The 14474-nt window shown below is 41.6% G+C and overlaps 1 protein-coding gene across 1 annotated transcript; it reads left to right on the top strand.

Annotated features, from left to right (window-relative positions):
• Nucleotides 1–213: 213 nt before the first annotated feature.
• slx4 (SLX4 structure-specific endonuclease subunit homolog (S. cerevisiae)) lies at nucleotides 214–14445 on the top strand. Its single transcript, XM_055222191.1, has 13 exons — nucleotides 214–889; nucleotides 977–1172; nucleotides 1730–1930; nucleotides 5392–5633; nucleotides 6402–6691; nucleotides 6751–6997; nucleotides 7307–7488; nucleotides 7566–7712; nucleotides 7827–7996; nucleotides 10651–12668; nucleotides 13163–13259; nucleotides 13417–13707; nucleotides 13867–14445. The coding sequence occupies exons 1-13, from the start codon at nucleotides 526–528 to the stop codon at nucleotides 14237–14239; spliced, it is 4818 nt and encodes a 1605-aa protein (XP_055078166.1). The 5' UTR covers nucleotides 214–525; the 3' UTR covers nucleotides 14240–14445.
• The last annotated feature ends 29 nt before the right edge of the window (nucleotides 14446–14474 follow it).

The following is a 14474-nucleotide window of genomic DNA, read 5'->3' as shown; positions in this document are numbered from 1 at the left end:
TATTAGGGTATGTTTCTGTCTACTGGGCACTCAGCGTGGTAATGCTCACACAACTCGTACGTGTATGTGAAGAAGAAAATGAGAAATATCTAGGAAAATGAGTAGGCTCCTAAGCTTCAAGAGATTATTAAAATGTTATTTGGTTCGTACTAAGTAAAAGTAACAAACAGAATGGTCGTACTCGTTTTGTAAGCGGTCTTGATCAAGTCATGTGGCCGGAAGAAATATCTATGTATCCACGTGACCGGAAGAACAACATGGAGCGGTTTAGTTGAACGTGATTATTTTAAAAATGAAAACAAAAACCTACGGGTCTTTTAATTGCAGGGTTTTTAGTCCTAACGGTTAAATCAAATATATGTTTTATGCAACGGTTGTGTGGCACAATAACCAAGTTATATCTTCAAAACTAGTAGGCTAATAACTGAGTGAGTGTTAGCATTTTACGATGACCTGGCTAAGTGGTTAAAAGCTACTAAAGCTCTTTCGAAAAAGTGTAGGTATGTGAAAAAAGAAGCAAGTAATATGGATGATTCGGATCAGGATTTTGTAGACCTTTGCTCCAAGCTCCTTAAAAGGAACCGCAAGAAATCAGTGGATCAGCGAGAGCCAAAGAAATGTACACAGCTACTCAGCAGCCAGACGACTGGAGGAGAAAAGAGAAAAAACAAACTCAAGAAAGATGATGACGCTGAGCCTCAATGTTCTTATGCTGTTCGTGGTACACAGAGTGATGGCACAGGGTCTGCCCCGGGACTATCTGATGTAAGGGCCAAAGATCAGGTTATCCACAAGATGCAGAAGTTCAAAAGAGCAAGTCCACAAAGGCTGGTGTTGGGAGACAAGAGTCAGCCCACAGAGCAGGACTGGCACAGCCAGATTCATCAAGGTATTTCATTTTATTTTGTTCATCTATGTATAGTGTATTGTAGAGTTCTGTTCATTGACGGAATGCTTTGTGTGTATGTGTACTTAGGTCAATTAGAAATTCAGAGCATAGCCCTCCCTGAACCCGAGGACAGTGATGAAGCTTTGGCTATGCGTCTGCAGCAAGGGCTGAACAGAGAGACCCGCCCAGTGGATCTGGAGGATGAGGGCCTATTCTTTTGTCAGCTCTGCAACAAGGACCTTTCACACATGACGCCCGAAGGACGCACGCAGCACATCAACAGGTATAGAATTCTATTATTGGAATGAGGCTGCTTAAGCAACATGAATAATGATAAATATTACTTGTTATTTAGACTCCTTTAAGCCACTAACACAATAATGCAAATGAGTGATTTTGTAACTATAGCATTTGGTTCAGTAAACACACAGTAAAAATGATCAAATGTTGCCCATTAGTGCAAGTAAAAGGTACAATAAATACTGAGTCTAAAAATAATATAATTAGTCTCTCATATATTGAATGATAACTTAATAAAATATTGTGACATGTCTATTAAGATGACAGTGTCACAGTGGTTAGAATGCTGAAAAGAGATGCTCCTGTTTTTGCACTTTTCTTCCTGTGCCTGGGTGGGTTTCATCTGGGAACTCTGGTTTCCTCTATTCTCCCCATTTCCCCCCATCTCTTTGTTTGTAAGGTGTTTTAAGTGTCTAAAGATTGATGTATTATTATTATTAATAATGATAATGATGATAATGGTGATGATAATAATAATAATCCAGGTTGCCTCAGTGGCATTCAAAGTTTAATAAAATATACCTTAATTTTGTCTTGCAGATGTTTAGATGAAAGAGAGGACCATACAGCACCTCCACGGCCCTCTGGAGTCATGGAATGTCCCATTTGTGGAAAAGGATTCAAGTCACAAAAAAGTCGGGCGTCCCATCTGAAGCGTTGCTCTTCAGATATGGGTGTTTCCCCTGCAGTGCTCATGCAGGCTCTGCAGAGACAGGCTGAGGAAAACAAAAGCACCATAAAGTATGTGCCACTGCCGCCTCACCTGCATATATATATATATATATATATATATATATATATATATATATATATATATATATATATATATATATATATATATATATATATATATATAAAAATGGATATAGCTAACCTGCTAGCTGCCACATTCCAAATAGGAAGTGATCAAAGGTACGCTTCCGGCTTCATCAACCAATTCACCTTACATTGAAAAATTGTCACCCCTCTCTCTGGTTTGTCATTTTGGGCTTATTCGTATTAATCCACTCTGCATAATCCTTGTGTTCTTATTTTGCTATTTTATCCGTGATTAAAGTTTAATTAGAGACTAATCTTCCCTGAAGTCTCTCTCTCTCTCTCTCTCTCTCTCTCTCTCTCTCTCTCTCGATAGATAGATAGATAGATAGATAGATAGATAGATAGATAGATAGAGAGTGAGTGCATACGCGATTGGCTCCAATCAAATGAAGTTCATCAAGGCTAGCAGTTATAGTAGCAAATGGAGCAGAGTTCTCTACGGGTGATGTCTTTAAATGATTTGGGAAAACCCAGATGATGATGTCATGTCTTTGGAAGCTTTTGATTAATTAGAGACGCACCTGTGTATGTATTTGAAGGCACACCTGAAACGCACAGCTTCTTTGTGTAAAATCATGGGAAAGTCAAAAGAAATCAGCCAAGATATCAGAAAGAGAATTGTGGACTTGCACCAGTCTGGTTCTGGTTGGGCGCAAAGTATAAAGACCATGGGAATGTCCAGCCATCATAGCGCTCAGGAAGGAGAAGAGTTCTGTGTCCCAGAGATGAATGTCCTTTGATCCGAAATGTGCATATAAACACCCAAGAACAAAAGCTAAAGACCTTGTGAAGATGCTGGCTAAAGCTGGTGTGTGTCATTATCCACAGTGAAACGAGTACTGTACTGACATGGGCTGACAGGCCACTCTGCCAGGAAGAAACAATTACTCCAAAAGAAACCTAAAAAAGCCAGATTATAGTTTGCAAATGCACACAGGGACAAAGGCCTTAATTTTTGGAGACACGTCTTGTGGTCTACACGAAACTAAAATTTCACTGTTTGGCCATAATAAGCATTGATACGTTTGGAGGAAAAAGGGGGAACCTTGCAAGCTTTGATGCAGGAGGGACTGCTGCACTTCACAAAATAGATAGCAAGAACAAAATTAGGCAAGGCAAGTTTATTTGTATAGCATAACTCATACACAAAGTAATTCAACGTGCTTTACAGAATAAGAAAGACATTAAAATCACAATACAATACACAATACAATAAAACAAAACATAAATAATCATACAATTAACATTAAGAGAGAAGAGTGCAGAATAAAAACCTTAATAAAAACCTTTTATTATTTGAAAGTACTGAAGCAACATTTCAAGTCATCAGCTAGGAAGTTGAAGCTTGGGCGCAAATGGGTCTTCCAAATGGACAATGACCAGAAGCATACTGCCAAACTGGTTACAAAGTGGCTTAAGGATAATAAAGTCGATGTTCTGGAAAGCCCTGAACTCTGTCATATTGAAAATGTATGGTCAGCCCTGAAAAGGCATGTGCAACCAAGGCGGCTACAAATTTGACTCAGCAGCACCAGTTCTGTCAGGAGGAATGGGCCAGAATTCCTGCCCACTAAAACATTTGACCCAACTCATACAGTTTAAAGGCAATGGTACCAAATACTAATGAATGTATGTAAACATCTAACTTTGAAGAAAGTATTGAAAATTGGTCTAAAAATATTATCTCCTTATTCTGGCATTTAGCGAATAGAAATAATTCTGACAATCCTAACTGACCAAAAGGAGGAAAAGTTTAGTCTGAATTCATGTCAGTGAGGGGGAAAAAAGCGTATGCGTCTTTTATATACATTGCTATGAAAAAGTATTTGCACCCTTCCCGATTTCTTACTTTCTGTTTCAGATCATCAAACAAATTTAAATATTAAACAAAGATAACCCAAATTAACATAAAATTCAGCTTTTCTTTGATGATTTTATTTGTTAAGAGAAAAATATTATCCAAACCTACAAGATCCTGTTTGAAAAAGTAAATGCCTCCCTTGTCAAATCAAGAGATCACTTAAATAGAACCTGTCTGACAAGGTGAAGTTGGCCATATTGAACCCAAGACATAATGCAGAAACAGATAAATAAACAGATAAGAAGAAAATTAATTGACATGTCTCACTCTGGAAAAGGTTATAAAGCCATTTCTAAATCTTTGGGACTGCAGCGAACGGAACCATTATACACAAATTAAGAAAGTATGGTACAGTGGTGAACCTTCCCAGGAGTGGCCGGCCTCTAAAAATTAGCCCAAGAGCGCAATGACGACTGATCCAAGAGGTCACAAAGGAACCCAGAACAACATCTAGACAACCGCAGTCCTCACTTGCCTCAGTAAAGGTCAATGTTCATGACTCAACCATAAGAAACTAGGCAAAAATGGCATGCATGGCAGAGTTCCAAGTCAAAAGCACTGCTGACAAAAAAATTTAAAGGCTTCCCTCACCTTTGCCCAAAAACATCTTGATGATCCCCAAAGCCTTTGTAAAAAAAAAAAAAAAATCTGTTGACTGATGTAACAGGATGTACTGCTTCCAAAAAGTTCAACTTTTGTTTCATCTGGCGTAAAATGAACACAGCATTTGATAAAAAGAACATCATGCCAAAAGTGAAAGGTGGTGGTATTGTCATGGTTTGGGGCTGCTTTGCTGCTTCAGGACGTGGACAAAGTAGCAAAGCAGTTCATTGAAGGAACCATGAACTCTGCTGTCTGCCAACAAATCCTGAAGGAGAATGTCCGGCCATCAGTTCGTGACCTTAAGCTGAAGCACACTTGGGTTCTGCAGCAGGACAATGATCCAAAGCACACCAGTAACTCCACTTCTGAATGGCTTAAAAAACAAAACAAAATGAGGGTTTTGGAGTGGCCTGTTCAAAGTCCAGACCTGAACCCAATAGAGATGCTGTAGCATGACCTTAAAAAGACGGTTCATGCTCGGAAACCCTCCAATGTGGCTGATTTCAAACGATTCTGCAAAGAGAGGGGCCAAAATTCCTCCACAGAGATGTGAAAGGCTCATTGCTGGTTATCACAAATGCTTGACTGCAGTTGTTGCTGTTAAGGGTAGTTCAACCAGTTATAAGGTTTAGGAGGCAATTACTTTTTCACTTGGGCCATGTAGGTTCAGATGGCTTTTTTTCACTTAATAAATACAATCGGCACTTAAAGCTGTACTTTGTGTTTGTGTGAGTTATCTTTGTCTGATATTTAAGTTTGCTTGATCTGAAATGACTAAGAGTGACAAAGGTGCAAAAAACTCTGGAAGGGGGCAACTACTATTTCACAGCACTGTAGTTTATGTGAACTACTTTCAACTGTATGTATGCATATACCTGTATGTTTACTGAAATATACCCTGCTTGTGTTTCATCTACAGTCCACAGACCACAGGCCAAAAACGAAAAGGATCCAAGTCAAAAATGCCAGCATGTAAGAAGCCCAGGAAGAAGGCTGAAGAAATGGATGAAGATACGTTGATGGCCATGGCCCTGTCCTCGTCATTGCTGGAACAAGAGCGAGAGAAACTAAAGGAATCACAAGCTGAGAGCGAAAGCCTTAAAGAGACAACTGCCCTCAACATGTCCAAGAGTTCACCTCTGAAGTGGAAACCAAATGCTGGTATTTTATCTATTCGTTGATAGGTTGAAATTGAATAGAACATTTACTTTAAAAATTTTGATAAATTGCTATGTGTTCGGATTTTTATCCGAACACATAGCAATTTATCAAGAAAGAAGGAGCTGAGCCGAAAGGCAAAGCTCTTGATTTACCGGTCAATCTACGTTCCTACCCTCACCTATGGTCATGAGCTCTGGGTAATGAACGAAAGGACAAGGTCGCGGATACAAGCGGACGAAATGGGTTTCCTCCGCAGGGTGGCTGGGCGCACCCTTAGGGATAGGGTGAGGAGCTCGGTCACACGGGAGGAGCTGGGAGTAGAGCCGCTGCTTCTACACGTTGAGAGGAACCAGTTGAGGTGGCTCGGGCATCTGCTTAGGATGCCTCCTGGACGCCTCCCTAGGGAGGTGTTCTGGGCATGTCCCAATGGGAGGAGGCCCCGGGGAAGACCCAGGACACGCTGGAGGGACTATGTCTCTCGGCTGGCCTGGGAACGCCTTGGGGTCCCACCGGAGGAGCTGGAGGATGTGTCCGGGGTGAGGGAAGTTTGGGAGTCCCTGCTTAGACTGCTGCCCCCGCGACCCGGCCCCGGATAAGCGGAAGAAAATGGATGGATGCATGGCTATGTGTTCGGATTTTTATATATTTTAATTTATGAATTTATGAATTGAAGCAAACAGTGTTTTTCCGTTATATAATCTCCAGTAAATGCTGTAGATATTTTTGTGCAATCTATTTGACTTAGATTTTTAATATTTCTCTCTATAGGTAAAGGACGCTGCAAAAAGAAAAAGGGTGGAATCCCTCGGCCCCCTCCACTGCTTGTGGTTCAGGACCCAGGGGCAGCTCTCTCCAGGATACAGGAGCGTGTCTCGGCTCTCCTGCTCTGCAATCGTGCTCCCTCTCCTCCAACTCCCACCCGCTGCTCGTCCAGTTTGCCTGCCTGGGGAGGTGCCGCCCTCCTTTGGCAGAAAAGTGCATTGCTCACAGTTTTTTGCCCGACTGATTTTTATGCTCCTGAGCTTAGAGACTTCATTGTACCCCAGGAATCAGTAATGGTAAGTAAAGTATTATTATTTAATGTTTATATATTTTCATTGTTTTATTTTTTGTCTAGACTGTTGTGCCATCATTTGCAAGTGGGGACAAGACTGACACTCCAGCTCATCATATGAAAATGAGGACTCCTGTAGCCTCCACTCTGCCCCCCGCCTCTCAAATACGGTGCTCCTCTCTTACTCTCTCTACTGCGAGCACAGGGCAGCTGCTCGAGTGCAGCCAGACCCTTAGAGACCTCATGGAGCTGGCTGAAGATGGGATGACACTGACGCAGTATGGCTACTCTACCCCAGAGCTCACAAAAGGTAATACAATTTAAAATACATCTGTTTTTTTTTTTTTAGCCCACTTTTGTAACTGTATGTTTTGTAAGTATTTTATACAACTGTACCATTATAATAGTTGATTCTATTCACTTACCTTTTTTGTATAATTAAACTTTGCATAAATGCAAAAACAATTATTAGATTGACATATATATTTATAAGATTTGTACTTGCATAGGTTTCAAACACTGTCATGATTTTAGTTTTTTGTTTACACTTTTCACAATTTCTGATTTCTAGACCATGCTGCTAGCCAGTATTTTAATCAGAATGTGTGTTCTGTAACAGACCAGCAACCTGGCACAAGTCACACCTTAAACTTACATTCAAGTGGATTTGTTGTGGAGGAGGAGGAGGAGCAGAATAGGGAGGGTGTGAGTGGATTCTTACCTGAAACACTGGACTGTAATCATAAAGGACCAATAACGACTGTGTTGAACCGAGAGGCAGAGAAGGGAAGATGGCAGTCGGTAAGATGAACGACTTTCACCTTTTTTTTTTTTTTCAGTGTTTTCTAATGTTTTGTTTTTGTTATTTTAAATTTTAGCTACTTGTGTCTAGACTTGCTTTAGACTTGGGCACCATGGTGAACAATCCTCAGTTCAGCGATGTGCAGCTACAGGTGGACAGTGGCGAAGTCTACTTTGCTCATTCATTTATGGTGTATGTTCGCTGCCCCCTGCTGGCTGAGTTGGTAAACAATTTACACTTCACTATTTGATATGTTCATAATGTAAAATTAATACATTTCCATCTATATCCTCATCATTTTGTTGTATAATTGCTGTATAATGTTTTCTCATTCCAGATCCATGAGAGCGGTTTTGGGGTGCAGGAGGAGGGAATGCCTGCCGCTCAGAGGGTGCTGTTGAATGACGTCCCAGGACAGGCAGTTTTTGCTCTGCTGCAGTTCCTCTACACTGCCCACTGCTCCTTTCCCTCTTCACTACGACCTTACATCATAGAGCTAGCATCCAGGTATTACTTTTGTTATTTAATTAAAGAGAGCGTTGTCTATTTTGTTTATTTATGTGAATCTTGTGGAAAAATTACAATTCTAGATGAAAAGTAATCCATTTGCGAAGCTCAATGAGTTTTTATAATCCAAAAAAAAGGTTTACTCTTTGTTACAGCAGATACGGTCAGGACAGGGCCCAGACCTACCCTGGCCACAAACCGGCAGCCTTCTGGCGTCCCATTTCTCTGAGTCTCTCTCCTAGAGCATCGCTCCCCCCGGTCCTTAGTCTCCCAAGCATCTGAGCTCTGAGTATTTGTACCAGAATGACAAAGCTACATACATTTCAAAGCAGTGACTTTTGTTTCAAATGGTTCACGGAGATGGAGTCAGTTCCATTATTGTTGACTGAGATTGAGGCAAATTCAACTGTTAATTTTTAAGGAGCATTTTTGTGTTCAGTTCAGTTTGTTCATATTGAATATGATTTGTAGTCAGAAGATGAATGCTGGTTTAACATGATGGTGGCGGTGTTGATTTATCTTCAAGAATCTTTCCCATCGCTTGTTCTCTGTCCCTTTGTCCTCTCTCTGACCACACATGGCTGTCCGCGTGCAGCTTGGCGTCTCTCTGGGCCACAGCTCGTCCCTGGAGCTGTTCTTCCGCCCATGTGTCAATTTTCAGGGCTGTGGTTGGGGACACGAACAGGATGAGTTCTTTTGAATCACTTGAAAAGAAGTGAATGATGACTGAACTTTTCTGAAGTTTTCCTCCAGTGACAGTTGTGAAACAGAAGGATGGATTTAATGATGCAGGTCTGATTCTGTCCAAGAGAAGACCATGTGTCCCCCTGCTCAAGAGAAAAAGGGCATTGTCAGGTTACAGTTTCTAAATGATAACACTCATTTTCTCTCAATTCAGTTTTGTGTATATTATAAATATATATAATTACAACCCCAGTTCCAATGAAGTTGGGACGCTGTGTGAAAAAAATATAGAATACAATGATTTGCAAATCATTTTCAACCTATTTTGAATAAACTACAAAGACAAGATATTTAATTTTCAAACTGATAAACTTTATTGTTTTTATGCAAATATTCACTCACTTTCAATGTGATGCCTGCAACACGTTCCAATAAAGCTGGGACAGGGGCAACAAAAGAATGGGAAAGTTGAGGAATGCTTAAAATACACCTGTTTGGAACATTCCACAGGTGAACAGGTTAATTGGAAACAGGTGAGTGTCATGATTGGGCATAAAAGGAGCATCCCCGAAGGGTTCAGTCATTCAAACGTGAGGATGGGGCAAGGTTCACCACTTTGTGAACAACTGTGTGACCAAATAGTTCAACAGTCTAAGAACAACATTTCTCAACATACAATTGGAAGGAATTTAGGGATTTCATCATCTACGGTCCATAATATCAAAAGATTCAGAGAATCTGGAGAAATCTCTGCACGTGGCAAGGCCGAAAACCAACGTTGAATGCCTGTGACCTTCGATCCCTCAGGTGCTACTGTATTAAAAACAGGCATGAATGTGTAAAGGATATTACCACATGGGCTCAGGAACACTTCAGGCAACCATTGTCCATTAACACAGTTTGTCGCTACATCTCCAAGCCCTGTGGGCCAAAGAGGAAAAGGACCATCCGGATTATTATCAGCGCAAAGTTCAAAGCCCAGCATCTGTGATGGTATGGGGGTGTGTATACACACACGCAAACACATAAACACACAATCTAATTTCACCTCAATCTACACCAACCTATGCCAAAATGTTTAGTTTTTTAATCTGGCTGCTTCTGTGATATTAAGTTCATTCATTCAGAAAGTTTGATTTCATTAAAATGGTCACATACTTCCTCCTGGTGGGACATGCCCAGAACACCTCCCTAGGGAGGCGTCCAGGAGGCATCCTAAGCAGATGCCCGAGCCACCTCAGTTGGCTCCTCTCGACGTGTAGGAGCAGCGGCTCTACTCCGAGCTCCTCCCGTGTGACCGAGCTCCTCACCCTATCCCTAAGGGTGCGCCCAGCCACCCTACGGAGGAAACCCATTTCAGCCGCTTGTATCCGCGACCTTGTCCTTTCGGTCATTACCCAGAGCTCATGACCATAGGTGAGGGTAGGAACGTAGAATGACCGGTAAATCGAGAGCTTTGCCTTTGGGCTCAGCTCCTTTACCACAACGGACCGATACAGCGACCGCATCACTGCAGACGCTGCACCGATCCACCTGTCAATCTCACGCTCCATTTTTCCCTCACTCGTGAACAAGACCCCGAGATACTTGAACTTGAAGACCCAGGACACGCTGGAGGGACTATGTCTCTCGGCTGGCCTGGGAACGCCTTGGGGTCCCACCGGAGGAGCTGGAGGACGTGTCCGGCGTGAGGGAAGTCTGGGAGTCCCTGCTTAGACTGCTGCCCCCGCGACCCGGCCCCGGATAAGCGGAAGAAAATGGATGGATGGATGGTCACATACTTCAGGAATGGTGTTCTACTGGACAAAATGAATGAAGGGTTTCACTTGTTGTTTGGAGTAGGTGCCATCAGAATATCCTTCTTTTTTTTTTTTTTTTTTTTTGTATGTCATGACCAAAGTAAAAAGAACAAAATGCTTGGGTGGATGAACTGTTGCTTTTGGTATTTACATTTTCAACTCTATTTCCAGGTTTGACTTGAAAAATCTCCTGGAGTTCTGCCAGCTTCAAGAACAGACTTTGTTTCAGAGAGAGGACAGTGAGAACCCAAACACTCAAACAGATGAGGCTTTTATTGAGCTTCTGCGCTCTATGTGGAGTGACGAAGATGACGGAACAGAACATAATACTTTTGACAACAGTAAAGAGATGGACGACCAGCCTGGTGACAGAGAAATCCAAGAGGACAAAGTGAATGAAGATGAACTGGTAGAAATTTACAAGTTTGTTGCCACTCAGAAAAAGAGAGAAGAGGAAAGGGAGAGTGTAGAGGAGGAAAATATGACTGATCATCAGGATTGTCCTGAAATGTCCCCAAGTCCAACCAAAACAGAAGATACAAAAGAAAGCAGTGAGCATGTTAATACCAGTTTAGATCGCGGCTACAACTGTCTCTTCTCTGAATCCTGGGGTGAGTTTGAGGAAAAAGACCTCTCCACGTTACCCGAACATAAGTCTCGATTGCAGGTTCCTCTGTCCGCTCGACTCCTGTCATGTGAAATGTCAGCCAGAACATTGCTTCAGTCCTCAGCTAGTGTGATTGACAAGCTGTCCCCAAGTCCTCCACAGAACGCACAAAACATGCCTGTCCCGGGTGTGTCTCCTGGGTTGTCCCCAGCTTTGTCCCCGTATGAGGTTTTTGTAGGGAATGATGGAGCAGATGTTATTCTGAAGAAAAATGAAATTGTAAAAAACAACGATGCCTCAACCATCAAGCAAATACCCTCTCAAAAATCTGAAAAAGGCAAAGAACCAGAGTTAGTTGTTTTGTCTGACTCCAGTGATGACATGAACATAGATCTTACTCAGAGTTCAAACAGCCCTTCACCACAAAATGTAAAGAGCATCACCGATATTAAAGACCAGAAGACGCCTGATTCAAGTAACACAGACCAAATGGGGGACGAGATTCCTGATGGTGAAGTAAGCATGGCAGATTGTTCTCCCGAGTTATCCTGGCTTATCCCTTCCACACCGGTCCAATCTGAAAAAAGTGTTTGCACCAGTTCCTCTCAAGCCAGAAGAAGCCTTTGTAGGACTCAACTTTTCCCAAAACACGAATCAATGACTAAAAGCTTCCCAAGACAACCGTCAATTTCCAGTTCTGAGACAAGTGACAGAAAAAGCAGTTTAGATTTGACAAATGATAAAAAGTTGGACTCTTCCGGTTTTGCTGTACCTCGAAGTCCTTCCAGGTGTTCTCACCATAGAAACCATTCCTGCTCACATCTAAATTTTTCCAAACAGAACACACCCCTCCCCATCCCGGCCTGTAGTAGCACACCTGTACAGACTGAAACATCCCAACTACACCTAGTTTCACCATTCAGTGCAGACAATGTGGTTTCAACCAAAAATACTACAGTAAGGAGCTCTCCTAGTCCAGAGAAAGCAGAAGTGCAGAGCTTTCACCTGTCTACTTTGTCGGAACAGTTCTCCCCTTCACACTGTAAAATAAACAGTAAGTCTAGCAATAAAAGCAGATTATCAGAAGACAGTAATACAAGTAACAGGGTGGAAAATGACAATGCAAGTTTGGCAAAAAATGATCAAAGTTTTGAGGCAGAAGGGGGTGAGCCCAGTTTTAGGCAAAGCTTTTTGGATGAGCCTCCAATGGCTTTCAATGACTCATGGGGTCTGGATGCATGTGCTGAAAATCCTTATTTTAGTCTCAAACTTGACGACAGCGAAGGGTCCGTGCAGCAGCAGGACAACCTGAAGAATATCAAATCAGCCACCTCAACCACATCTATGGCCCCTGATAATAATTGTAATGCAGGGACAACTATCTTTGAATCCCCAAACACAATGTTAACAAAAACATCTACTGCAAACAAACCTCAACCTGAACTTGAACCACCTCAGGACTTGAACAACAGCCTCATGGACTCCAAAATCTGGGACAGTTGGGAAGAGGAAGATGAAGAGAATGACGTAGCCCCACCTCTGTCTGAGAGATTGAAACCTCCAGCACAATACAAGACTCCAAGTAAGTAAAATTTGTACTTAAGTAAATTTTAAAGTGGATACTTTTTACCTTCTCTGTGAAGTAAAAGTATCTATACTTTCTAATTCACTACATTTTTGAATTGGACTGAGAGTAAAAATATTTTTTAATATTGTTTGGGACCTGATGAAAAGGCTGATGGGTTTATTGTTAACACATTCATAATTTGAGGAAAGAAAAGTATACAAAGAAAAACACCTCAATTTTTGTTGCTTCAGATGTCTATGCAAAATACTTTTACTTTTTACTCTTTAAGTACATGTTTAAACAGGTACTTAAATACTTTTACTTAAAGTATTACATGAAAAATCTACTTTACTTGAATGTTGTTTTGCTCCAATATTTACTTTTATTTAAGCAACAAAACTGAGTACCGGTACTACTTCTTCCACTGCCAGTTGCACATGTTTATAATTTGAAAATGCAGCAGCACATACCTGTCATGGTTATAAAGTCATAATTCTGTGTTTGTTTAGTATCTAACTTCAAAAAGCAGCAGGCCTTGGTTCCCATTACTCCAATGCCACATTACTCAGACATGGACACACCAGAGCTCAAGAACAAATTGAACAAGTGAGTAGCCATTCACATTAAAGAAATCGGCTTTTAATCATTGAGGAGACAATCTAATCACCTCCTTCACAGCCTTTGAAAGATTAATCTGTCTGGCCCTGCTCTTTCCACCATCTGTCTCATCCAAATGGCTTACGCTTTGTGTTAATGTTTGTAGGTTTGGAGTTCGGCCGTTACCAAAACGCCAAATGGTTTTAAAACTAAAGGAGATCCACCAGTACACCCACCAGCTGGTCAGTTCAGATTCCGAGGATGAGGCGCCCTCTGCTGGACAAACGGCTCAAGTCAAAGCCCCAGTCTCAGATGTCAGACTGGCCTCTTGTGGCATGGCCAAGTTCAAGAAGCCCAAAACAACCACCACCACCTCACCCAGTAAAGTACCCCAGGACGAGGAGCTCCTGTTGGCCTCTCAGGGCTCAAATACCTCCTCCACCGCAGAATCAGAAAGGTACGTGTGTATAGCACTTTAATTTGTCATTCACTGCTCTCCAAATGTAATAAACTAGACCATTTATTTCCAAACTATTGCAGATATAATTTTGCTAGCTTACAGTGCACAATTATAAATGTAACTTTTATGCAGTCCAAACATGAACTGTTTGTACAGGTCAAACCCAGAGGTTGTGCCATTGTCTGATGGGGACTCTGACAGTGATGGGGGCATCTCTGCCTCTCAGTTGGCCTCTCGTCTGCAGGACCGGCTCCAGGCCGTCCACACATTCATTTTGTCCAACTCTTCGCTTTATAACCAAATCTTGCAATACCAACCCCTGGTCCTGTCTCAGCTTCAGCAGCAGCTGAAGGCCGCAGGGATTCGTCTCGGTGTCACGAAACTGGCAGACTACCTGGACTCTCAGTGTATCACCTTTACTACAGCCAAACCGGGCCAGTCCGCCCCTTCCCGGAGGAGGATCAAAAAGACTAAGGCAGCAGGAGAAGGCAGAGTGAGGCGGAAAAAAGCCACTTCAGCTGCCCATTAACATTTTATTAACTTGGACATTTTTACACTGTTAGCAATGTTAGCAAAATATTTATAAATGTTTGTAATTAGGAATGAGTTTTATATTTATACAGATACATTTTATACATTACTGTAAAAATAAATGTTTCAATATTGACCTTTCAGATTTTTCAAACAAGCTTGTTGTGGACACATTGTAAGTAAAAGTAAAAGATTCAGACAAAATCTTGAAAAACACTTTTACTTTTTTGCTT

The sequence above is a fragment of the Periophthalmus magnuspinnatus genome, chromosome 1, assembly GCF_009829125.3.
Source record: "Periophthalmus magnuspinnatus isolate fPerMag1 chromosome 1, fPerMag1.2.pri, whole genome shotgun sequence".
Lineage (NCBI taxonomy): Eukaryota > Metazoa > Chordata > Actinopteri > Gobiiformes > Gobiidae > Periophthalmus > Periophthalmus magnuspinnatus.
Note: the sequence above shows the minus strand (reverse complement) of the source record. Positions and strands in the feature narration are given on the sequence as shown.